Source organism: Sylvia atricapilla, chromosome 10 (genome assembly GCF_009819655.1).
Source record: "Sylvia atricapilla isolate bSylAtr1 chromosome 10, bSylAtr1.pri, whole genome shotgun sequence".
Taxonomy (NCBI): domain Eukaryota; kingdom Metazoa; phylum Chordata; class Aves; order Passeriformes; family Sylviidae; genus Sylvia; species Sylvia atricapilla.
In genome coordinates, this window is record NC_089149.1 from 23,921,100 (window position 1) to 23,947,131 (window position 26,032).

A 26,032-nucleotide genomic window follows, 5' to 3' on the forward strand; every position below is an offset into this window, starting at 1 on the left:
TGCACCTTATCCTCCGGCCCTCGGGGACACTGCCCTGCTCCGCCCGCGCCTTGTCCTCCGGCCCTCGGGGACACTGCCCTGCTCTGTGCCTTGTCCTCCGGCCCTCGGGGACACTGCCCTGCTCTGTGCCTTGTCCTCCGGCCCTCGGGGACACTGCCCTGCTCTGTGCCTTGTCCTCCGGCCCTCGGGGACACTGCCCTGCCCTGCCTGCACCTTATCCTCCGGCCCTCGGGGACACTGCCCTGCCCTGCCTGCACCTTATCCTCCGGCCCTCGGGGACACTGCCCTGCTCTGCCTGCACCTTATCCTCCGGCCCTCGGGGACACTGCCCTGCTCTGTGCCTTGTCCTCCGGCCCTCGGGGACACTGCCCTGCCCTATGCTGCTGACACACGGCCGCAGCTGCCATGTCATCCTGACACAGCTGTGGGCAGAGCAGCAGCTCTCACCACGCCGTGTCCCTGCGCAGCTGGACGCACATCTGGTGCCGGTGAGGTTTCCTGAGAGTTTTGACCTCCTCCATAAACTTCCAGCCCTCTGCAGTTGCCTCTGCCCTCTTCAACCGCTCCTTTTGTTGGTTTTGTTTTGTTGGGTTTTTTCTCCCTTCTGGAACCTTGACTGTCCGCTGCCCAGGTGCTTTGTGTGCACAGGGCAGTGGGTGTCGGCAGGGGGTGGATTAAAGCTTTCATTAATTTACGTGTCTCTTCTTGACTTTTCCTTAAGTGTTATCTCAGCCCCTGCATATTATACTATGAAATTCCATGAACGCGCAGGGATTCAAGACTCGTGATAAATGCGACCGCTGGTTATAATCCCCAGTTAAACAGCGTTCAATAAAGTTACAACTGTAGTGTGACAGCAAATCCAGTAATGAAGGACTTGCTGCGTTAGCCTTTCCAGTATTGAAGGGCTTTGAACGCTGAATGAGATGAGCTGTAACATTTTAGGTCGCTCCAGACGGTGTCCGTTCCGTTTCACACCGTTACGCGTCCAGGGCGAGCGCCGCCCGGATGGGGCGGGAGCCATCGGCGGCTCGGCCATCGGCTGCGCGCCCTCGGCTCGCGCGCTCGGTGTGATCGGCGCTCGCTCGGCCGCCGCCAGGGCTGGGCGAGGGGAGAGGCAAGATGGCGGACAAGGCGCCGGGCGGCTCGCAGAAACCCGCCGGGAAGGTGAGGCCGCTCCGCCCGGGCCCCGGCCCGCGCCCGCTCCGTTCGGCTCGGGGAGCGCGGCCCGCTCCGTTCGGCTCGGGGAGCGCGGCCCGCTGCGTTGCGCTCGGAGAGCGCGGCCCGCGGCCCGTTGCCGCGGCGGCGGGGCCCGGTAGCGGCAGGGCGGCGAGGCGCGGGCGGCGCGGCCTGCTGTGCTCGGGGTGACCGCGGGCCCCGGCACGGGGTGTGGGGCGGGAAGGAGGCTCGGGGTCCCGGGGCTCTTGCGGGGCACCCCCGCTTCCCGAGAGCGGCCCGGGCACGTTTGTGTCCCCGTGGCGTCCCCGTGGCCCGGCGGGGGAAGACGCGGGGCCCGGCGGCGGCGCTGTGCCGGCCCGCGCGTCCGCGGGTTGGGCTGCTCCGTAATGCCTCAGCCGTGCCACCGGCGGGCTTCGTTCACTGCCCGCCCCCGTGGGCTGAAGCCCGCGCAGGGCTGCTTTCCAGCTCGCGGGTGTGAGGGAAAACGACGAATCGAGGCGGAGAGGGTTCTTTTGAAGTGTGATGCAATTAGAAGTTTCGTAGAATTGCCGTGGCGTTCCCCGCGCTTTTCACTGTACCTGCTCCGCTTCCCGTCCTTCCTGCCGGGTGGATTTCCAGCCCCGGAGCGCAGGTAGAGCTGCACTTCTGAAAGCTTGGCCCGGAGCTGTGCCCTGAAACCAGCGGGTGCTCGCAGCTCCTGCTGCACGGGATATTTTGAGGGATGCGCTGGCGGTTCATGGTTTGACGATTATTCCCTTTCATTCACTTTCGTTTCAGGTTTTAGGTCAGAACTATATAAATTCTCCAGGTTTTGGTGTGTGAGTGTGTAAATCATTCAAAGAGAAAGCCGTGTTAAAGCTCAGTAATTTCCAGCGTTGTAAATGAATAATTTCTGCTTATCTTTTTATTGAGCAAAACCAGGATTATTTATTTATTTTCCCCTTTATTTTACTGTTAAGAAACTGTAGTAATTAGTACAGTTGGTACTGAAATGTAGTTACTTAAAGTCTTTGCATGTTTATTCGGTTGTTTTTAGCGTTATTTTTTTCCCCCTTTTATGATCTGTTCCAAATATTGCCAAGAAACGTGGTTTTTTGGTTTTTTTCCTTGCTTTTGGCTTGGAATGGCAAATAAGAGCTGGACAGAAAACTTGAGTAGTAGAATTGTCCTAATTTGTGGGCAGTGGCTTTCAGGGAATAGGACATTTTGGAATTTCAAGTATAATTAGAAAGAGAATACTTAATTATTGATTAATGCAGCTGATAACGTGGTACAGAAAACCAACCCTGGCGTGATTCCTTTCTTTTTGCAGTTACATTATAAGCTATTTTGGTTATGTCATTTACTATTTCTGTGCTGATGGTCCTCTTTTTTTCAGTTTACAGTAATAATTAATATATAGGAATTGTTTTCTGTCCTGGATGTGTGTTCAGACAGTTAACTCTTCCCTCCCATGGAAGTCAGTGGGACACCCAGGGAGTATCTGTAAGGTCAGATGAGGAGTTCCTGTACCTCCCTTGCCACCGTTGTGCACTTCCCCTCATCCCTCAGTTTCCCATTCCTCCAGACATCCATGCTGTGTTCCTCTGGTACTGTTCCCATGCTTTGCATTCTAGATCTTGCTTGTTTCTTCTCATCAATATTATTTTATGTGCCAAAGAAAATAGGGACAGTACAGAGTTTGATCCGTGAGAATGTTTCTGTTGAAAAGTGAAATAAAACAAGACATGCCTACGTATCTCTTGGAATTTATTTCCCGAGAAGCAAATCTTGGGAAATGCTGGGGGGCTGAACAGTGTATGGTCCCTTCAGTACGGATGTTTTGTTATTCCATCAATGCTTGTGATGTGTTTGTACATCGAGATACTTCTCAGATACCTGCACGAAGAAATGATACTGAAATTAGTCATAGTCTTTTGATTTAGCTCGTTTATTCAGGCAAGGATTAAAATGTGTATTTTTGGTTGAGCCTCTGTAAAAATGCTTATGGTTTAACAATTGAGTAAATAACCATTTTGCTCAATTTTTGGAAGTAATTATTTGTCAGACATTTTGATTATTTTAAATAATTTTAGAATTAATTTATGTAATTTAAATGGAAGCTGTAGGCTTCTTTTGGTGCGTTGTATTTGCAAGTTGTATTTGTTTCGCAAATACAAACATTTTGATATCTCTCAGACTCCACAGGGTATGTCTCAGTTCCAAGGTGTGCCCTTTGCTGGCTTCTAGATACCTGCTGGGAAGGCACAGTGACCTTTTGTTTCCTGTGCTCTGCAAGGAACTGTGACCCAGTGCCTGAAATAAAATAACTTCTCCCCTTCAGAATGGTTGGTGTTTGTTCTTCAGGCTTAGAGTCCAAGTGCTGAATTTGACCCAGTTTTTTTTATTATATACATATATATATATATAGTCAAATATATTTATAGTGCAGGATCCCGTGTTTTCAGCCTGGCATTATCTGTTTGATTCACTGTTTGGGAAGTGTTGCTGGAGGTGGTACAGGTTCAGGGAGCCCCCAGTGCCTGCACTGCTGTGGTGGCAGCTGCTTTGTGTGATACTGGCAGCTGCTAAATAACTTTAAGAATCTCCCATGTGAAATATGTTGCAAGCATTAACTATTCCTTTGTCACTTTGAGATCAGAATAGCAAGATTCATGCCTGAGATTTGGAGAAAGACAAGTAGGAAAGAAAGATAATTAAAGAGGAGAAAGTAGGGATTACCAAATTTAGGATGTCATTCTGAAATGACAGATACAGATGTTCAGTTATTATCTTCATGGAATGAAATTTTAGCTGCTCAGTGACTTTTCCATTTTGTTACTGTGTTCTCTGAGCGTAGAGACTGTCTGGCATGGCTGCTGCTCTTCCATAGACTGCTGTTCAAATTTGGTACCATATGCAGACTAAGCTGTACTGTTCCCTTTTTCATCCCAAAAGCTGTGCCTGTTATCTGAGTTTAAGGTTCTAGGGGAATACCATTCTGTACAAATTCTTCCAGAGAAAGCCACTGTCCATGTACTTCTGTGTCTGCAAGTTATGACTGCTCAGGTAGGGACTAACACCAGTCTGCATTATCCCAGTAACTGTAAAGGCTGAAGACATTAGCCATAACATAATCTGCAGGTGTTTTCAAGGCCTTGTTTTCTAGAGAGAAAGGAAGACCAAAAAGGGTAAGGCAAGCTGGAAACCTCCTTTGCTGGATTTTGACATCTTAGTTTACGATGTGTTCCCATTTGTTTCTCCTCGCTGTCGGTGCTGACACGAACCAGTCCCAACCTTAGCTGCGTCTTCCCTACCAAACACTGTCCTCTTGGGTTGATGTGGGATGATTTGGGCGGCGGGGTGAGTTGGGAAATGGTTTGGCTGAACCTTCCCATCTTTCCCTCTCAGGGTGATCAGCTAGACCAGGAGCAGTGCTGTGGTTCAGTGTGACCAGTATGGGGCAGGATCAATGGAAGGTGTTGGAACAGGGCAGGAGTGGCTTTCGTCAGATCCTCTTTTAAACATTTCGCCCTGAAGCCATTGGCTCTTTCAAGGACAGGGCTTTCATTTACGTTTTAAGTTGTGGCAGTTGTTATAAAAATACCTTTCAGCGTTTAGAAGACCATGGATTGTCTCCTGGATTCTATTGGCAGCTTTTGTTGGTCTTTGTTGTTTCATTAAATGACATCGGTATTAATTAAAAAATATTTATTGTATACAGCGTATTTTAAATACTTGTGAAATAACACAATCATGCCAGTTTTACCAGGAGATTTTTAAATCTGGAGAAACCCTGAGGAGCTGGATTTGTGGCCATGTGAACTGTGGGCCGCAAGGAAGATGTTAAAGAGCTGTTCTCTTCTCTTCTCTGTTTTCCTTGGAAGCTTCCATGGAGCTGGAAGAAAATGTAAAGATCAGAATCTCAGAGATGACTCTGATGTGGCATTTTCATGGAAGTTTGTCTTAAATCTCATTTGTGTGATCCTTTGATGATTTTGATTTTTCTCTTGGAGGTTGAGCGAAGCTGGCTGGACTCAGTAGTGAAGCTTTGGGTGACCTCCCCTCCAGGACTGGGGTTTGACAGGGCTGTGTTTTACTGCAGGAGCAGTGCAGCTGCTGAAATGGCATTTCAGCTGTGCTGGCACATGCTTTGACAAATGTGCAGCCTGAAACTGAGAAAAAGTGATCCGGCTGTAAAATAGTCTAATTGAGGGGGAAAAAAAGAGATATTTTTCATGCAGAGATGCAATGAATTGGGCGTAAGAAGGCATTTGTCAGCTGTCTGTGCTGGCGGTGACTGAAGGTTGGATTCACTGTATTTTTTCTGTGGCATTTTGAGCACGAGGGAGCTGTCCTCGCATCTCATCACGTGTAGGGCAGAGCTTTGTGTGTCTTTCCTTCAGCAGTTAAGTTCAGTTGAGCTATTTGACATGATGAGAACAGAAAAAATAACCCTGCTCCAGATTTCAACACAGGTGGGCAACATCTTCTAAAATGTTTCCCTCTGTTAGAAAGGCACCGATCGCGCTGAGTCAGTGCAGCTGGTCTGACTCTGAAGGAAACAAAATGGCCCCTTTTGTCAAGGCAGTGCAGATGGATGCAAAGTGCAGTGCTGTGAGAATTTGTGATTTTTTTAAAATAACTGCTGTTTAGAAAGTGGCTGATAGCGATGTGTAATTCTGTCAACCTTTTAATCTTGTGCTTTGTCAGAACACTTGCTTGGTTGGTCAGGAGCAGTATCAAAGGTAGGACTAAACCTATACAGAGAAAAGAGATGATCTTAAAAATAAGAATTGTTGAAGGAGGAAGATAATATGGCTCTCCAAAGGTGCTAGTTATTCTGGGGTACAGTTGGTCTAAAAGCTAAAACGGCTTTTAGAAGTTTTCTGAGTGCACTCTGATAGAAATTCTGCTGCTCAGCTGATGCTCAGTGGCTCCACAGTGCCGTGGTCCCTGTTGGTGGGTTGGGGAGTGCCACTGTACTCCCACAGAATCTCTGTGTGCTACCACGCACTGCAGCTTTTCTGGGCAGTATCATCTGCTTGCTGCTGGAGAAGCAGATTTATTGTCTTCTTTTATGTCCCTCCTCAGGATAATCTGTCGCTGTACTGAGCATTCCCACTGTTTGTTACTCTGTGTAAAGCCTTGTTTCTGTCCTCCTGTTAGCAGCTTCAGCACCACCCCTGTTGGGAGGTGTCACTATCTGCAGCTTCCATAAATGAAACAGATGTGGTGGAGCAAGAGGTGGCCATTCCCTTCTGCTGCTGCCAGACAAGCTCCTTTCCTGGAGCAGTGCTCCATCTCTGTCAGGACACTGAGGATCACTCCACCTTTGAGACTGATGTTTTTAACTGCTGGTCTCAAGTTGTATTTTGGAAGGCTGGAATTGCAGCTGCTCTGTTGGTTGCTGCAGGGTGGCAGCTGGCAGCAGGAGGAGGAGGAATACTGTTAAGGTGCTCTGGAATTCTTTTGCACAGTGTACATCTTTTATCTGTGTGGTGTTGGGCTACACATTCCTAAACTCTTGAGGGCAGGACAGCTTTCCTTAGGCTGTGTTTGTGCAGTGTGTAGACCTGTGCATAACAGATTACTGAGCTCAGCGCCACAGGCGGTTGTGGATCACAAAAAAATCCAGCACTAAGTACCCAGGAGGAGAAGTTTGCAGGAAGTGGCATTAGTAAAAGATGCTTGAGATATTTGCTTCCATGTGTATTCTAATGAACTGCTACTGCAGCATGTGAACTCAGCTTGTTATTAGCTTCTGTGCAAAGATGTGCTTGTGAGTCAAACAAGGAGATTTGGGAGGTCTTGGAGAGTAAGACATGAATGTTTTCTCTTGTTTTTTCCCTGCCCCATTTCACTTTCTTAAAACAATCCTCCAAACATATTCCTAGAAGCCTTTTGCTTCTAGGCAAAAGCCCTTCTTGCCTTGGAAGGGCTGGATCTTTGTGTCGTTCTTTATCTTTGTGCACTTAATTCTGGTTGCTAAAGTGCTTTCTGTTGAAGACCATTTTATTCTAAATTGATTTAACTGTATAGCATAGGAATATACTTGTTGAAAGAGTTGGTGAAAAAGCAGGATGCACAAGAAAAACAAGACCTAGTAGATAATCTTCTAGAGTAGCATTTGATGCTTGTTAGTTTTGAAAGACTGGAAATGAACATCATATATTACTATTTCTGGTGTAAACTATAAACTGGTAATAAGGAGAAATGCTAATGGTCTGTAACAAACAGATTTCAGCTTATGGAAGTGTGTTGTTTTGCTTTTAAATTTTAATTAAGGTATGAATTGTGCATCAAGCAATGATATCTTATTAGCAGATGTTATGTCAGGTTTTCTGGAATTTGGGCGTTACGTAATTTGAAAGTGTGCTTTCCATCACTTAAACTTATTTAAAACCTGATTTTTCATATGTGCTAGTTTAGGTGTTAAAGTTCAGTTAGGGTTTAAAATAATAATAATGTCAATTAGTACCTAGTAACAAATCGAGGTTTTTAAGGTGGCCAGGTTCCATATATGCACAGTATAGTAAAAGGAGTTTTGGAAATTATTTTATAGGAAACCAAAGGTAATCAAGTACTTTATGTAATCTTCAACAGCCTTTAAGACAACTCTTGAAGATGCAGTGTAACTAACTGACTTTTTTTTTTTTTTCCCCAGTGACATCATTAGTGGCATATTTATAAAATCCAGCTGTGGAAATTTGGATTTTTTTAATAGTCTATCTTTAGGTCTGTCCCATATTTGCCTTATACTGACTTTGTTTCTGAGGTGACCTAGGCCAGATATATCATTAAAATACATTACATGTATTTTTATTCTTGCGTCTTTGGATGTTGAAATTGAAATGAAAATCAAATTGCAAGAACTGGGGGAAAACCTCCCCAGAGGTTGTTTATCTGTTTCTTGTTGAGTGCCTCACCTCCTCGTCATTCTCTCCTCAGGTCAGAGGGCCAGATGCACATACCGCTGGATCTGCTGATTCACATGTAAGTCCAAAACACTTCACAAAAACAAAACAAAACCCCAAAAAATTCCAGCCAAACCCACAAGCTCAAAATAGGCCTGTTTTTGGAGAAAACTCCGTGCTGCAGGCAGAATCTGATGCATTGGGTATGTAACCTGTAGGTGTTTGCAAATGAACCATTGATTTCGTGTTTAAAAATACTCCTTGAAACTTTGAAAACAAGCCCCAGTGTAGGAGCTGAGCTGCATGTTTCTGCATCCCCAGTGGGTTCTGGAACAGAAAGAAGCTGCAAGGACTCTGGGTTTGTCTCTTACATTGAGGAATGCTTGAGAATATGAGGTGACCAATCCTAGGAGTCACGGGATATTGGAAGTGCCTTTTCGTATACAGCTGGCTTCTCAAAGCTGAGACAGTGTGGCCCTAATTCCATCCTGTATTTTTCTTTCTAATAGAATATGGTAAAGAAAAAGGTAAGAGGAGTAACCTGGTCCTGCTGGCCACCCCAGCCCTTATCCCCTCAGTGACGAGACCTTTGCCTGGTTGTGTGGTTGGTGTTGCATGAAACCTGTTCCTGAGCTAAAGTGAAAACAGGCAGCAGGAGCCAAACTGGGAGTTAATACCAGCCAATTCATTCTGTGGCTTGGATTTTCTTCAAGATTTCAATTTGATTTTGTACATGCAAAAGTCAATTACCAGCTGTTAAATTGCTTGTAAGACAGCATTATTCAAGTTGTGATAGCAGAAACTTTACATAAAGAAGTAGCTTGTTTTATTGATTTTTTTTTTTTTACATGCTACAATTTGGACAATTATTCTTAAATCTCTTCTGAGTGTTTTGTACTGATGGAACTGGAACTTGAGTGCTTTGTGACACCTTACAGGAGTTTGCCTTCATACAGAGATTTGATTACACAGCTGCAAGTTTCTCTTTGCTTCTGTCATCTGCTTTACTGTTTTCACAGGATTTTGCATCTTTTTAAGGAAGAAGACCTTCAAGTTTTGTGTAGTTCTGTTGTTAGGAATTCTGTGAAGCTGTGTATCATTAATGATAATGTTATAATTGCCCACTGGAATCTAACTAGCAGGCATAAATTAGTTCAGTCTTCTTAACTTTATATTGCTCCTGCCACTTGGAAGTTGTTTTTTTCCCTGAGACCCTTTCTAAACTGAGCAGATCTTAGTGCCAGAACTCTTTATCTTGCAGCTGCTTCCCTTATGTCACTGGAACCAATATTCATGTGGCTGATCTGCAGGTATCCTGTGACATTACTGTAAGAGATTATTTTCTGATGACAGGATAAGCCTTGGGTAGGAGTGTGGTGTTTGTTCTGCCTGCATTGCTGTGCCATAGCTGTGTGCTCATGTTTTGCCAAGGTTGTAAATTGTCAGTCATACTGAAATAGAAGCTGGTTTTCAGACAACTGGAAGACTGATTTTATTAAGTTTAAAATCACACAGATAAATTAAATCTCCTGATAAACCTGTCACAGCAGCTCACGTTGACAAACACGGTGTCATAAACCAGATAACTTCACAGACAACACTGCATAAATTTGTCACTGACAGCTTTACTTTCAGTCATGAAGAGGTAACACTTTCAAAGGAATAGGAGCTACTTGGTCCTGTGCTTGGCACAGATCTAAGAGGTGTTTGTGATACTAAGCAAGGATTATAAATTGAAGATACTTAAAACAGTTTGTTTTTCATGGTGCTTTTTAATGTAAACATTTTTAAATAGGAAGCTGATCCTAGAAATAAAACTCTTTACAAAGAAAATAATTCCTAGAGGAAACCATATCCAGTTGGTATTAGATTTTTTTTTTTTTTACAGTAAGTTACTCACTTTATTAGTGAATAACTAATTCAACATTGAAGTTATTCACTTTATTTGCATTCATGTTTTATTGAGCTGATTTAAGAACTGTCGTTGCAAAACCCATAGTTTTAAGCATCACTATGTGCTCTTTGTATAAGTATCACAAATATTTTGAAGAAAGGCTCATAGGTTATGTTTTTTTCTTCTGGGGCTTTGTTGTTGTGCTGATCTAGGAGCTGAATTTGAGGCTTTTTATTTCTTTTAATTGATAGCTGAAAGCCTCTAGAGCGTGTTTTGTTGTTCCAGCAAAGGTATTATTTTTTATCTTGAAGTACAACTGAAATTTAGCATGCATTTGGTTGTTCCATTACATTGCACAAACATTATTCTGGGCAAAATAGTCAGGAAGGCTTTTTTGAGGGTTGGAGGAGGGAAGGGGGAAGAGCTGTAGTGCAAAGCATGTATTTCTGGTGGTTTAGAAACTGCAGCACTGCACAGTGATAAATGTCCAGGCTCTTACAGCAAGTGTCCTTCAGCTTTCAGCTGGGTTTGAATGGTGTATTAAAAGTTTTCTCATTAAACCAAGGATGATTTGTTTAAAAAAAGCCACACAATATAATTTTTTGTTAGTTCTATTAGATAATGACAACTTCAGAGATAACTACAGAAAGACTTTTCTTTGTTTTATTTGAGTTACTGGTCTAGACCAAGGTCAAAAATAACATTATTTTAATTGTGCTGTTAACAGCTTGATGTCTGTTTTCTTAATCCCTTTGCAGCCTCTAATGGAAAGTAAGCTTAAAGCGTTCAGTATTGGCAAAATGAGTGCTGCCAAACGGACTCTGAGCAAGAAAGAGCAAGAAGAATTAAAAAAGAAGGTAATAGTATCAAATGAAAATTTTACTTGGTATGCAGAGCTCAAATAAGTTTGCTTTCAGATTGCAACCAGGTTTTACACCGAATATCTTAATTTTGATAATTGTACCTCTCTAAGAGTGGAAGTGAATTGTATTGTACATGTAGAATTTATTTTTGGCATCCATGGCATTACAATACAGAGAGGCTTACTCTTTCCTTCTCTGTGAGAAATCAAGTTCTCTGGCTTCCTGAAATAGGGAATTACAATAATCCATTGATGTGTTGCTGAGGATGGAGACAGCCATCACCTTAGGTAATTTTCTGTTGTTCCTTTGCTGTCTATCTTTGGAGTTCAGTCATTACAAAGAGTACCTGTCAATTGTTTCAGTATGTATCCTTGTCACTTCTGTAAAACATTTTTTTGTTTAATGACTGTATTGGAAACTAATACAAGCCTTAAAATTTGATACTGCCTTTTAGATTACTCAGGAGTGTCCAAAGTTTAGGAAGTATGTACCTGGTAGTTGGTGACGTGGAAGTTTTGAAAGTTTTGGGGTTTAAACTTCATACACGCAACTCATACTGTATTCCAGTGGCTTATCTCCTGCTGGGTTGTTGGAAATGCTGGCCTAAAGATCATGATAGTGCTAAATTCAGTGTCTCAGCTTAATCCATTGAATTAACTTGTTCTCTGGGAGATGGAGAAAAGGTGGTCCTGTTATTTGTTGGTCTCCTTCAGCCACGTGGGTTGGTCGTAAAGGCTGAGATGGAATGGGCACTGTTCTCTCATGCTAAATCCAACAGAGCTCCAGGCTCATGAGCCTTTGATTGGGGCTTTTCTGTTTGGCATCTTCTGAGTGTTAAATTGCCATGTAAACTCCTGGAAAGGAACATATTGGAGCACACAGCCTCACTGGCTTTGTGTGTTATGTGCTGTGTTCTGCCCACATTCCTCAGGAATTTGAATTGTCTAAAATTGAAATTCCTGTGATGCAGTTTGTAGCTTGATCTGTAGAAAATAAAAAGGAATGTCACGTAGCTAATTTAAGAGTAACTATCTAGTGAAAGTTGTTCTGTGATGATAGTAAATAGATTAACATTTGCTATGTAGGAGGATGAGAAGGCTGCTGCAGAAATTTATGAAGAATTCCTTGCTGCCTTTGAAGGAGGTGATGGCAATAAAGTGAAAACATTTGTAAGAGGAGGAATCGTTAATGCATCTAAAGGTATAACTAATCTTTTTTTGGATGTGGTGGGTCATTTGGCTTTGAGTAAAGACGAAGATTGGCTTTGAGTTGCATTTTAAAATTAATGTTACATTAGAAGCAGAAAAGAAAACTTGATGCTAAAATCTACTTCTATGCTTTGGCTGAGGTAGGCAGTGGTGTGATTTATGTTTTAACCATAAGAAGAAAAAATGCTTCGGTTTAGACTAACTTTTCCATGTTCTTTTTCTTGATATTAAACAGTGTTAAATTATGTAAAATTGGTATTCTCAGCTTTTTGAAAATGAAATAATGCATTGAATTGAATGACCAGGACTAAAGAACAGCATTCTTTCTAATGAACAGTGTTGTGCAGCATTACTTAATAAAATTTTCTTTCCACTTGCCTTTAATTTCAGAGGAGCATGAAACAGATGAAAAACGGGGTAAAATCTACAAACCTTCATCACGATTCTCAGATCAAAAAAATCAGCCAAGTCAGCCATCTAATGAGAAACCTCCATCCCTCCTAATGATAGAAACCAAAAAGCCTGTAAGTTTCTTGCTTGAATCTTATCTCCATCCTGATGTATTTAGTAGTGCTTAGGGAAAGGGCCATGTGACCTTGCAGAGTAGTTTTATCTGCACCTGGCACATACTGAGAGGAGGTGACATTTGGAGTTGCCTAACCTGTAGCAGATATGAAGGTGATGAGATGCAGGGGCCCAGGAGCCCTGTCTGTGGCACAATCCACCTGGTGCTGCACTGCCCTTTTACTGTGGTGCTGCTAATGTGGACAGACTTCTCATGGATATGGATTTAGTGTCTGTTGCAAAGTAAGAGCTTCTTCAGTCCTCAGAACTTCTGGTTTTAGAAGCAATTCTCCTCAATTCCTATTGCTACCATCTGTTTAATTTTTTTTTTTTTAAACTTAAAACCAAAAAATAAATTGAGCTTTGTGCTGATCCAAGTTTTTCTTGATAGGGTTCTTTGAGTTTGTTTGTTTGTTTTGTTTTGGGTTTTTTTTGGGGGGTGAAGTTTCAGAAGCCCCTTTGAAAGTCCCTCTTTGAGTTCCAGAACTTGAACAGTTCTGAAGCTGATCACCTTGCTTTATTTAATTTATTTTGTTTTCTGCATGGTTTGATGGAGGTTTTTTTTTTTTCCTTTTGTTTTGGGTTTTTTTTAATCAAGGTTCATCATAAAAAGTAATGAAAATTTTAGAAATATGAACAAGCAGTCTTCAAGTCAAGTGATAATTGCATATGATTACTGTTACTACTGTGTATGTGTAATGAATGTCTTGGATGTCTTAAAAGTCTTTTAATAGAGCTCACTACAATTTTAAAGCTTAAGTGAAACATGTATGATGCTGCCTGTTAGGGTGGGAAAGGAATGTAATGTGATAATTGTGGACAGTTCCATCATAACCTCCTTCCAGCTTTAAACAAATGTCAGTGTTAGAGCAGTTGGATACTACTGGATGGCAGTTTTGATTTTCATTGTATGTAAAGCTCTACAGAAACAGAAATGAATTGCAGCATTTTTTTATTTTTCTGAGCTCTGTTCTGTCATATGCAAGTGTTTGTACTGTAAGACTATTACTGCTTTTCAAATTTTTCATAAATACTTGTGAAGTAATGCAGTTTACTCACTTGCCCTGTCCAATGGTGATTGAAGATAATGAGGTAAAAATGATTTTATTTATTTGGCAGACCCTCCCCAAAAACAAAAACAAACAAACAACTTTGCCTGGGGTGAGTAGGAAGTCCAGTTTTTCCAAAGCTGTAGTGTGTAACACAAATATTCTGTATGTCTGCCTATTGGAAACGTTTTCATTTAAATTTGATTATATAAAAACAATGTCGTTGGAGATAATATTTCACATCAGTTAGTTAAGGAACATATATTACTTAAAAAAAAAAAAAAAAAGGATTGCAGTATCCATATTCTTTGTCATTCAAGAGTGTTTTTCCTGAGGAACTTGAACTATTTAACTGTTTTTTCAGACTGTATTTACATCCAAAAGGAAGCAAGAGAAGGAAATTGCTTTCAAGTAGAATGTTTGTGGATAAAATAATTGAATATATATATGTAAAATAATTTACATATATATGTACACACATCTGTCAAATTCATTAGAGCATGATGGTTTGCTAGGGGTGTAGTCAGCATCCTAGTTTCCAAATGGAACAAAGTGCCAAAGTACCTCACAGTTCTTTTAAATGTGGATGTGGTAGAGAGAATGTTTGTTCACGTGCTGCATTGTGAGAATGAGAAGTAACAAAGTTTATTTTGAACTATCCTTAATGTTTTATTTTCTAGCTTTGTGTTTGATAGTGCTCAGTCTGAATGTTTCGGTCTGTTTGGTTGTGGTTTTGATTTTTTTTGTTGTTGTTTTTTTCCTCCTGTAGTTACTTGGTTTGAAAGCCGTGGGTAAAATATGCATGGAAATTATGGGAAGTTTTGTTATGATTTTTAATTCTGTTCATTTTGTCTTCTGAAATGTTGTTTTATATATCTTTAATTTTAGCCTTTGAAGAAAGGAGAGAAGGAAAAGAAAAAGAGTAATTTGGAGCTTTTTAAAGAAGAATTAAAGCAGTAAGTTGGCTAGTTTTTATTGTAAACAAAATCCAAGGTTTTGCCTTGTTTTGCAGACAATATTTAAGATCATTCTTGCTCAGTTGTTTCCCAAATAAGTTTTTTTTTTATTTTTTTCTCCCTCAAATGCTTGTAAAATGGTATAACTAATTAGCTGAAAATAACTTAGGCTTAATTACCCCCATGGCTAATGGGCTTGACCTTGGCCATCATTGTGTCCCTCTTGGAGCCAGCTGGTGTTGGCTTCTCAGCTGCTGGCAGCTCCTCACAGGGGTCACCCCTGTAGCCCCCCGCTGCCAGAACCTGCCCAGCAAACCCAGGAAAGGGCTGTAGCAAGAGAGATTGGTGACAATATGAAATGTCTGTCACTCTAGAAAAGAGTGAGCTTTGTCAGTGTTTCTAAACTATATCCAGAGGAATTTGTAGAAGAAGGTTGAGCTTTTGGATAATGCAGAAATGAGAGTTGTAATTCAAGTCCAGAGACTTCAACTTGCATAGTATTAAAAGCAAGCTGGATAATTTTTGAAAAAGCAGATTGTTTCACTTCCATATGTGTTGTAACACAACAAAAAGCAGTACATGTATTGAGTGCAGCTGAGTGCCATATATTCATCCTGATGGAACACAAATGAATCTCTGTGCATTAGAAAGCAGTAGGTACAACATTCTAAATCTATATGTGGCTTTTGTGAGGAGTGCCTTGAGCCTCACTGCTCTGTGTTCCTTAGTTGGTGTCAGTGAGTTGAACTGACGACCTTGTATTCCTGGGATTCAGTGTCTTCATATCAGGATTTAAGGCCAGGCCGCAGGGAAGCAGATAGTTACTTGAGAGTACTGTCCTCAGAGTTAGAAACTGAGATGAAATCCAGTTTATTCTGGAAATAGTCATGTGGGTGTGCCTGTAGTAAGGCTTAGAAAAGCTAGAAGGGTAAATAGGCACAGAGGAGTTGTGTGCATCTTGAAACGTCACCTGAGTGGCGTGCGGATCTCTGGCAGTTGGATGTGGAATTGGAGTCACTATTTCAGAGCACAGTTCTTCCATTTTGTTTGAGAATAAAATACCTTGACACTGTGAACGAGGAAGCATGCAGCTGGAATCATTCTGGTAGATATATTCCAGCTGATGAAACAAAAGTTCAGACATATTGGCAATTCGGATGTTTTAACAAACCCATTGTTTCATAACAAAAATTCTCATAAATGCAAAGTTAAATCAAAATTTTAGAATAAAAACTTCAGTATGGTTTTAAGTTGTTGCTTACTTTGAACTTGCTTTGTAGAATCCAAGAGGAGCGTGATGAAAGGCACAAAACAAAAGGTAGATTGAGTCGTTTTGAACCACCCCAGTCTGATTCAGATGGGCAGCGGCGTTCAAGTAAGTAGATGTTGTTTTTTATGTTTGTCTGGGCTATATGATTTGTAAACTAAATTGTACATATTTTTCTTCTCTATATTCAGTGGATGCTCCTTCAAGAAGAAACAGATCATCTGGTGGTAATACTGATTCTTTTCATACTCAATTTAATATTGTCATTTAAATGCATAGCAGGGATTATGACTTCTTTTTTTGTTTTTTTTCCCCCCTTTATTTTAGTACTGGATGATTATGCACCAGGGTCACATGATGTTGGAGATCCAAGCACAACAAATTTGTATCTGGGAAACATCAATCCTCAGGTAAGTTTGAAGCCAAGGAGTCCAGTGTTGGCATGTTTAGGCCCAGATGAATTTTTTTGCAATATTCATTGGAATAAATGCTCCGTACAGTAACACTGAAAAGTTAAGGTTTAGACTACCAATCCCTAGTGTGGTTAAAATTCTTTTTCCATTGATATCCTTAAGGAAGGTGGATCATATCTTAAAAATTTGAGTGTGCTCAGTTAAAAGGGCAGGTTTTTTAGATTCTTGTTTCTGCAGTAGATTGCGTTGGGGGGCTATCAATGAAATGGTGTTTTTCAAGAAACTGAAAAAATGAAAATTTTGACATTTGGACAAGAATATGAACAACTGTCACAGAAATACAGTGGCAAAATGGTAATTTTTACCTCTTTTTCGTGTAGATGAACGAAGAGATGTTATGCCAAGAATTTGGCCGCTTTGGACCATTAGCGAGTGTTAAAATCATGTGGCCAAGAACTGATGAAGAAAGAGCAAGAGAAAGAAATTGTGGCTTTGTTGCCTTTATGAACAGGAGAGATGCTGAAAGAGCGCTGAAGAATTTAAATGGTAAACAGATTTCTCTGTTCAGGGCTGGCTGTAATTATCTTTGCAGACTGTAAGCACGTTTTCAGGTTGTTTTATCAGACAACTGAGAGATACTCTGTTACTCCAGTAGATACCAGGCTGGCAGTGATTTTACTTCATTCCTGACTGTTCTACTGGCAACTGAATGTTGTCAAACAACAGTAATTGTGTACTGTAGTGTCCTGAAGACAGACATTGGGGGAAGACTTAATATAACATTTAGTGTAATAGGCCTTCATTTGCCTGTGTTGTAGTCTGATGGATATAATAACAGTAATCAACAATGTAAGCAAAAGGTAAATGGTGGCAAGCAAACCTAAATGTTGCACTTAACGAGGAGAAATTTATGACACCATTGTAATGGAGGTTTTTTCCTTTCACTTTTCCAGGCAAGATGATTATGTCGTTTGAAATGAAGCTGGGCTGGGGCAAAGCTGTACCTATCCCACCACATCCAATCTACATTCCGCCCTCCATGATGGAGCACACCCTGCCACCACCCCCGTCAGGACTGCCTTTCAATGCCCAGCCCAGGGAGAGATTGAAGAATCCCAATGCTCCAATGTTACCACCACCAAAAAACAAGGAAGATTTTGAGAAGGTAACTTACAGTACCCTGGGCCGTATCTCGTTGTTAAATACTACATCTGTGACAGTATTGCAATGGCTTCGTAGGTTTGCATTGTTCAGGCTGACTTTGGCAGCCCTTAGTCTGCAAATTCTCTGGCTCCCTGATGTAGCCCAAGGGAACCTACTTAATTCCTGAAGCTCTGTTTCATGTCTGTGTTAGGGTACAGTATATTGGCTCTTGGTTAATTTAGTGCTGCTTAAAATCTGGCTATCATTTTCCCCCTCCAGGCTCCCTGGATTTTTTTCTCCTACGTCCCCCCCTTTTCTTGGCTGCCAAATTGCAGTATCTAAATTGTTTTCCTTATAGAAAATCCTACATTTTAATTGGGGTAGCATTATTTTTTACCCTAGAAGAGTTGATGTATTTTGTGTAGAAGGTAATTTATCTGGACATTAAATAAGTAAGTATTTTATGCTACTTATGGAGTCAGTTTTCAAACTTTTCTTTTTGTGGCATATTAGCTGATAAAAGGGTAAGTATCTTGAAATCACAAACCAACTTGATTTACATTTGTAAGAATTTATTGATTCTTTGAATGACACTTAAATGTCAGGGCTGTTTTTTGTAAGACTTGGGAATAAAGTAATACCAACGTGTTCCAAGTCAAATAGTTTAGAATCTTTTCATAAACTTAAGAACTCCTTTCTTATATATTCAGCATAGTTCCTATTCAGTGCCTCAATGTACATTCTGACAGGAATGTTCTGATACTTTGCAATTAGTGAACCTTCATGGTTCACTGGCACAACCATTTGAATTTTGTGTAATTGCTTAGTTATAACTTCACAGCAGTGATTGCCTGCAAAGTTTGTGATAGATGTGTAGTATTTTCATTGCATATGTATATTTTTGCTTGTTACTTGTTAACAATACTCACATATTCTATGTTTATTATCTGATGTGACTTCATATACAGACTCTGTCGCAAGCCATAGTCAAAGTGGTTATCCCAACAGAAAGGTACATGTTTTTCTTTATTATTACTGATCTAAATATAGAAAATTTCCCCTTCGGAATTTTAAAGAAAAATGGTGATGTTGTGGAAAAGGTAATGGCTTGACTGAGCAATGGTTATTTTATGATACTTACAGAAATGTGTGTGATTTACAGTCTAACTATTCTTGTCTTACGAACTCTTTTTTTTAAGTGAGAGTAGACTTAAGTTACTCTCTTTTGCATTTAATTTGAGCACTAGAAATAAATGCAGGGTAGTTTTGGAAGTGAACACTGGGGTGAAATATTGTCTTACAGACGCAGCATAAGTCCTGACATAAACCTCTGTGTACTGGGAGGCAGCTGTGGGTGGTGTTTATTGGTTTGGGGGTTTTTTGGGATGGGGTTTTTTGGTGGGTTTTTTTGGGGTCTTTTTTTTTTTTTTCTTTTTTTCTTTTTTTCCCCACTTGTACATTTTATAACCAGTTCAGTTGAAAATCACTTTTGATTTTTTGCTAATTTTTAAAACACAGCAGTTAATAATTTTTGTCACTGAAAAAGATAATTTTGTGTTATTGCAAGGATTTTTTTCCATATTGGTCCCCATCGTTGTTCCTACCTTCACACTAGTCTAGGCGTACTCTTGCTCAGTTAAGCTAAAGCCTTTTCCCAGACACAGGAACACAACACTGTTTTAAAAGTAAAGAAGCACAAAAGATTACCAAATTCTCTTTGACATTGGCCTTGGTGAGCAACACCAGCTGAACTGTCTGCGGCAGCGGGGGACCAGGAAAACATCATGGGATGGATTGGGAAAGTATACAGTTTTTGACCAGACATTGGTACGATCGGCTCCAATAAATGTGGTTTTATTATAACTGAAAAACCTTTTTTTTTGTTGGCCAACTTAAGCTAAATGCCATTTTAAAATAATGCACTATTGTTTTTTTACTACACTGTCTTAATTGTCACAAAGTCCCTTTTTTCTTTTTTTCGCGTGGGGGGAGGGGGCAGAAGGAGATTTGTATAGTGCATTAACAAACTTGTCAGTACATGCTCCAATGTACTGTATTTTTGATGGAATTTTAGGACAGTACAATTTTTGTTGGGTAGAGACTTGAGTAATTGGGGCGACCAGGAGGAGTCTTGATTTGAAAATCATATTGAGTAGTAGAACAAGTACTGGTAAAACTGTACAGTGCTCACAGAGTAGCTGTCAGAGAAAAAAATTATTTTTTCTATGTCCATTTTATTTACTGTAGCATTGTAAAAACCTGTATGAACTCATGTTAAATGAATTGTATTTGAAAACACTTCTAATGATTCCTGATGATTGTGGAAGTTGCCAATGACAACTGCTAAGACCATTCATTATTCAGTGCATCCTGTTGTGCAGAAATTTTGACTGTCTTCAGTGGGATATCAATGTATTATCAGTGGGATAATACACTGACTTATTCTCCTTCTATTAAAATATTTCAATACCATTTAACATCTCTTACTTCTTAGTAAACAACAAACCTTGAGTATATATGATCAATTGTTTTTCTGAGAAATTCAGTTCCCAGTAGTCACATCTTCCATACCAGGATGTTTGTAACAACCTCTTCTAGATATGGGATGAGCTGAATCTATTTTCATACATTGGAGGTCTTCATGAAGCAGATGTTCTTGTTCAAGCATAAGCTGCTCTCACATGACTTGATTTTACTTTATGAAAGGAAAATTAGATGAAAACCAATGGTGGTTTGCAGGAAGCCAGAAGTGATCACGCTGGATTTGCCTTAAAATAAACAAATGCTGTAATAGCTTAGAGGCTTGAAAGCTAATTATAGATTTCTTTCTTGCTGATGTTTTCAAATACAGTTCATATAACAAGAAGAATCTGGGTGTTCAGACTTTCAGAGCACTGCTGTAAATAAAATGGCTACAGAATTGTTGAAACTATGTCCTCTTTGCATTGTTTCTGGGATTATAAAAAGCAGACAGGAAAATTGAACTGGTAGCTGTTTAATTTTGTGTAGTATTTAAGACAAATATAGGTTCAATGCTAGATGGTTTAAAAGAACACTTGCAGATGGCAGGGATAGGTTTCTATTACCATGTTTTTAAGTTGATTTTTTAAAATTTAGTGCATTATATCTGTGGCAGAACTTGGAATACTCATGGTAGAAAATAGTCGCCTCATTGCTAAGAACTAATAGAAAATTCTGCAACTTTACAATGTAACAATTACAGAATTTCAGTAATTAAAAAAGTGCTATATGAAAATGTCATGAAATACATGTAAAGAACCAATATCCATTTGTTGCATCTAAGAAAATAAATTTAAAGATGTAAAGAAATGTATTTTTTTTTGGCTTGCATCACATTCAAAGGACACGTGCTGTGAAGCTTTTGCTATATGTAGGTAGTCTATTTTAAAAATTCAGGGCCCTGTTTCCGTAAAACCCCAAAGGGGTGGAAACTGGCTATCACTATATTTGATAAAACTTTTATGACTGACTCCTATTAGCATTCTTAGGAGTGACTCTGCATTGAAAAATGTGCACTTCACATCCACTTTTTGCCTGTCTCAGGATGTAGTGCTGAACGAAGTGATAGAGATTTTTATTTTTTTTTTAATTGTGTCTTAGTTCTCTTGGGTGTATGAGGGAGGGAACATGGGATGGTATGACATAAAAGGATGGACAGTTTTGTTCTATGCCAGTTGTAAAGTCTTGACCAAAAAGAGATGATCTAAATTTAATACATTGCCCTGTTTGGCATCAAGAAGGCTATTTGCTTTTCCTTTCATGCTTGAGTAGTTTGAAAGGTGAATGCAGATTCTATTGAGTATTCAGAAGTATGCGTGTTTTATTTTGAGCAAAGTATTCAGCCATTTGTTCCCCTGTAGAACTCCACTAAGCTAACACTTCAATCTTCTAGACGATGTAGATGAGGGCTTAGTTTATCATAGCTAGTTGTGCTTTGGTGCTCAGGCACCCATATTTGTGTATCAGGCTTCTGCTAAGCACAAGATGGTTGTAGGCTAAGCCTCGGAAATTCAGGAAGGAGGTCTCTTAAATTCTTACTCCACCACTGCTAGGCATGGTTTGATTTTTAGAATGCCCGTGTCTGTGATGCAAAGCTATAATATGTTCCATGTTGCCTTATCTTTTATGCAGATTTCTTAACAATACAGCAAAATAATCTCCTGCACAGTTGTAGTATCTTAGGTGGAGTGTAGTTTTATATAGTGTTAGGTCTGAATCAATTTTTCTTTAACTGTGTTGTTGTTGTAGGAATTTGCTCGCTTTGATACATCGAATGATAGAGTTTGTGGTTCGGGAAGGGCCCATGTTCGAAGCCATGATCATGAACCGAGAAATCAACAACCCAATGTTCAGGTGCTTATTACATTGCTTCACTTGCAAATAACACCAGCTGTTGTCACTCTTGTTAGTATTCTGCATTCTTGAAATACTCCTAAGGCTGGCTTTTGCTGTGTATATCTTTATGTGCAGATGTAAACTTCACAAATTACACCCCTAGCTGTACTATCCTTTCATAAGGAAGAATGCACTTTTATTCCAGTTGTTACTAATGTGTCCATATAAATATGTAAAATGGTACATAAACACCCTATGTAGTACATTTCTATATATTTAAATAAATAACATTTAGCACATGCTCTTCTGAGGGATTCACAATCAGTGGAAGCAGTAGCATACATTTTAAAAAAAGGAAAAGAAATCTCCCTCCTCCTCCAAACAGGCAAACTCAATGTGAAGTCCACTCTCCTGGAGTGTAGTTTCTAACCTTTAGCAACAGCTGGGAGTAATTTTTCTTCTATGTCAATTAAAATAGAATTAAACTTCAGCTGACATAGGGAAGTTTTGAGAATTTCCAGCACTTGTCATTAATAGAATAAAAAAGGACCAGTTTCCAAATTTCTTGTGAAATGCAGTCTCTGAGAAAAGGTTTTCAGGGAAGTGCTGAATGACCTTTTAGCAGTGTTGTATTTGCAGTAAGTTTGAAGTGTTTCATTATGATTTATATGTGCAAAGTGAGAAAAAATGCCATTAAAAATGGGCTGCTTGTCCCTCACGTCCTCTGTCAGATGTTGCCAGTGTTCTACCAGTGACAGTTTACTGCTAGAAAACTTCAGATCATTCAGTATTTGATGAGTCACCTCACTGTGCAACTGCAAGTTCCTGCCTCACTGAGGTTGCAGTTGCTCCTGTAGTGACTCTGTGCCGTGATGATTCTTCTGCTTTGCTGTGAGGCTGCACAGGTGTTTTTTCTGACCCTGTTTGTTCTGCTCTTGAGTTCTGAGCAGTGCTGTGCCTTTGGGGAGCTCTGCTCTCTGCAGATTGTGTGTGTGTGTGTGTGTTCTGCCTGGCTGTGGGTGTACATGACTTTAGCTCATTGTGTTCACTCTGCAGCTGGGGTGGGATTCTGAGCACGGTTTTGTTTTTTTTTTATTGCTTCCTTGAAATTTGTGTCAGTTCAAAATTTGTAATATGCTTTGTGCCTTTTCTTTGCTCTTTTGTTTAGGTTTTTATTTGAAAACCAGACTCCAGCCCATGTGTATTATAGATGGAAGCTTTATTCAATTCTTCAGGCAAGTAGAACTTTAGTGATAATTCATAGCTTCAAGCATAATGAGGTAAAATAACACCAAATAAAAATACTTCTGGTTTAATTTTCGTAGGGGGATGCTCCAACCAAGTGGAGGACAGAAGATTTCCGTATGTTCAAGAATGGATCCTTCTGGAGGCCACCACCACTGAATCCATACCTGCATGGGATGTCAGAAGAGCAGGAAACGGAAGCGTTTGTGGAGGAACCCAACAAGAAGGGTGCACTGAAGGAAGAGTATGTACCACCACTGACTGATGGTGCTGCCTTGATAGCTGCTCTGCCTGCCTTTGCCCTTTGTGTTTTTGTAGTTCTGATGTGCTATCCCATAAGTTGTCATACTTGTCATAGTGTTATGTACGTGTCTGAGTAAGTGTCTCTTCACCTCAGTGCTTCTGATCATACTTGTTCCTAAATACATTCTTGATTTGGTTAGCTCTGTTATCACTGAACCTTTCATTCCAATTGTTATTAACCCTGAATTTGAAAGGGATTAGGAAGTTGAGAATTTTTCCCCATTTTCTGCTGCTCTCTATAGCTGAGGATAAATGTAGCATCTTTCTCAACATTGTTATGGCCTTATGAACTGAACTTTTGCTGTAATCTTAAACTTACTGATGCTGTACATTAGAAATTACAGTTGGGAGCAGTTGTCTATGAACAAGAAGAGAGATCATCACAGTTCTTTGCTGTGAAGTGTCAGTGTGCTGGGGATGGCTGTTGTAGTGGAACTAGAGACCTGCTTTTCCTAATGTTGCTGCTGTTACAAATGTGTTACTAACATGTGGAATTTCTTTGCTTGATAAATTCCTCTCATCATAGTTACCACAGCAGTCATGCTTCTGTAGGTTTTAACACACAGTTTGTTTCGTACACCTTTTTTTGCAAAGGCTCAAGAAGAGATTCTTTAAAAATGTTCTCTGAATATGGAGGTCAGGGAAAATGTGAAGTAATTTTTTATTTACTAGCTTTCTGGATCTAGGTTTTCGTACTCTGTAGCGGAAATGATTTGCATGCTTTAGATTTATCCATTTGGTTTAGGCCTAAATTAAGTCCCAAAAGATAATTGATGTGCTTAGTTAGGTGTTTCTCAGCTACTTGTCCTTGATATCTGTATGTAATTAAGACTTGAGTGGGAATTTTTTGTACTTCATGTAAGATGGACACATAAATTCATGAACCACTGAAAAAACTTGGGCAAAAGAGTATAAAAATACTGAAAATTGCTTTCCTCCTAAGGATGGAAAAACAAAAAAAAAATTGTTAAATGGAAATTCACAGAAGTACTTTTCATTTCATATTGCAAGTATTAAAATTCCTGGTATTTCAGACAGAGGGACAAACTAGAGGAAATTCTGCGTGGATTAACACCTCGGAAGAACGACATTGGAGACGCAATGGTTTTCTGTCTAAATAATGCAGAAGCTGCTGAAGAAATTGTAGACTGCATTACAGAGTCACTGTCCATCCTCAAGACTCCTCTTCCTAAGAAGGTGTGCAGATTTTTCATAATCTTGTATTTTGGGGAAGAGCTCACTTAGCAGCACATCCCTGTAATTTACGAGCATTATTTCATAAATTTCAGGTAGTGCTGAGGTTTTGTACTAAAACGTGGACTTGAATTTAAGTAAGATCTCTTCTATAGATTTTTGTTACATATTTTTTATTCTTTCTGGAGTTGCTTGTAAATAATAATCTGGCTTATTGTGAAATTGAAAACAGTGAAAGGATCTGTTCAAATGAGGCAATTAAAATGGGATTGCCATGATTCTCCTTTGTTGTGCTGTGGTAATACATTACAGTAAGTTAGTACCTTATAGCCTAAGAGAGGGTAATTGCCTCTTAATATGTTTATTAATAATGTAGCTGTCCTACACTTAATTCTAATTAGGTACTTCCAGGTAGTTGAAACTGTCTTGTATTATTTCTGTGAAAATGCCTTTATTTTCAGGAGAATTTAAATTGGAGCTATCTTAATTTGATGGCTTTTTATTGTAGATCGCAAGATTGTATCTGGTGTCGGATGTGTTATACAACTCCTCAGCTAAAGTTGCCAATGCTTCCTACTATAGAAAATTGTAAGTATAATATTTTAGGTGATTGGCAGTTTAAAAAACCCTCTTATATCCATCTCTCTATGTCCATTTCTGGATAAACGTGGCTGTAGGAAATTCCAGACTTTCCAGTGCTACTGCTATTGCAGACTGATGGTATTTGTATCTGTTTGCATGAAAATGTGTAAGATGTAGTAGCATGTTGGTAATGCAAAAAATGTATGTGCCCTATGAAAGGGACCACTTGCACGGAACTCCTTAAAGGTGAGAGTACCTCAGGTGCCTCTTGACAGAAAGAGCCTGTAGATGATATTCAAGATATGGTACAGCAGATAATTCAAGCAAAGTAAATTTTTGAAACATACTTATTTTTATTAGAATGGGAGGGGCTGTAACTTTCCATAAACTTTGGATAAGGTATAAGGGGATATTATGTACTTTAGTTCTAAGGTGCTGAGGAGAATTTAGGAAAAATGTCCAAGGGACAGTATTTTTGTAATTTTAAATGTTTGTGTCTAGTTACTGGAGTCACTCTAGTGTTAGGGCAGCATGGTGGGAAAAATTCAGCATGTTACAAAACTAGTGATTGCAATTGATGTTTCTTGTTGCAGTGTGTCTGTGTTGTCCTGGTTTATTTTTTGCACATTGTGAGAAGCTCAAGGGAAGCTGGGCAGCTGTTGCTCATTGTGCTTTCATTGAGGGCCTCACTGAGTAAATTAAAATACAAGTATAAATAAGAATTTTTTAAAATACAGATTTAATTTTGAGACAACTCTTTCATTCTATTTAAGGTTGTAAAACTCCTTTTATCGTCCTCCAATCTTTCCAGGGTGTATAAAGAGACTGCAGCAGATGTGAAGATCTCCCTTCACAGTTCTGTTGTTGTCCAAGGTGATTTAATATATAGTAATCATATTTGCTTTATAGTTCAGTTCATG

The 26,032-nt window shown here is 39.9% G+C and overlaps 1 protein-coding gene across 8 annotated transcripts in view; it reads left to right on the forward strand.

Annotated features, from left to right (window-relative positions):
* Window positions 1–1,090: 1,090 nt before the first annotated feature.
* Window positions 1,091–26,032, forward strand: part of U2SURP (U2 snRNP associated SURP domain containing) — a 41,761-nt gene continuing 16,819 nt past the window's right edge. For 2 of the 8 annotated variants that reach the window (XM_066326357.1, XM_066326363.1), the window contains exons 1-18: window positions 1,091–1,167; window positions 8,110–8,154; window positions 10,728–10,832; window positions 11,918–12,032; window positions 12,431–12,564; window positions 13,724–13,765; window positions 14,542–14,609; window positions 15,890–15,984; window positions 16,068–16,103; window positions 16,204–16,286; window positions 16,670–16,835; window positions 17,243–17,454; window positions 18,401–18,444; window positions 21,702–21,806; window positions 22,957–23,023; window positions 23,114–23,277; window positions 24,371–24,533; window positions 25,039–25,118. In XM_066326357.1, coding sequence (XP_066182454.1) covers window positions 1,123–1,167; window positions 8,110–8,154; window positions 10,728–10,832; window positions 11,918–12,032; window positions 12,431–12,564; window positions 13,724–13,765; window positions 14,542–14,609; window positions 15,890–15,984; window positions 16,068–16,103; window positions 16,204–16,286; window positions 16,670–16,835; window positions 17,243–17,454; window positions 18,401–18,444; window positions 21,702–21,806; window positions 22,957–23,023; window positions 23,114–23,277; window positions 24,371–24,533; window positions 25,039–25,118 — 1,769 coding nt within the window. In that variant the 5' untranslated portion in view covers window positions 1,091–1,122. Of the gene's footprint in view, window positions 1,168–8,109; window positions 8,155–10,727; window positions 10,833–11,917; window positions 12,033–12,430; window positions 12,565–13,723; window positions 13,766–14,541; window positions 14,610–15,889; window positions 15,985–16,067; window positions 16,104–16,203; window positions 16,287–16,669; window positions 16,836–17,242; window positions 17,455–18,400; window positions 18,445–21,701; window positions 21,807–22,956; window positions 23,024–23,113; window positions 23,278–24,370; window positions 24,534–25,038; window positions 25,119–26,032 lie in introns of those variants that run through there. The other 6 variants (XM_066326358.1, XM_066326359.1, XM_066326360.1 and 3 more) reach the window with 6 other exon arrangements.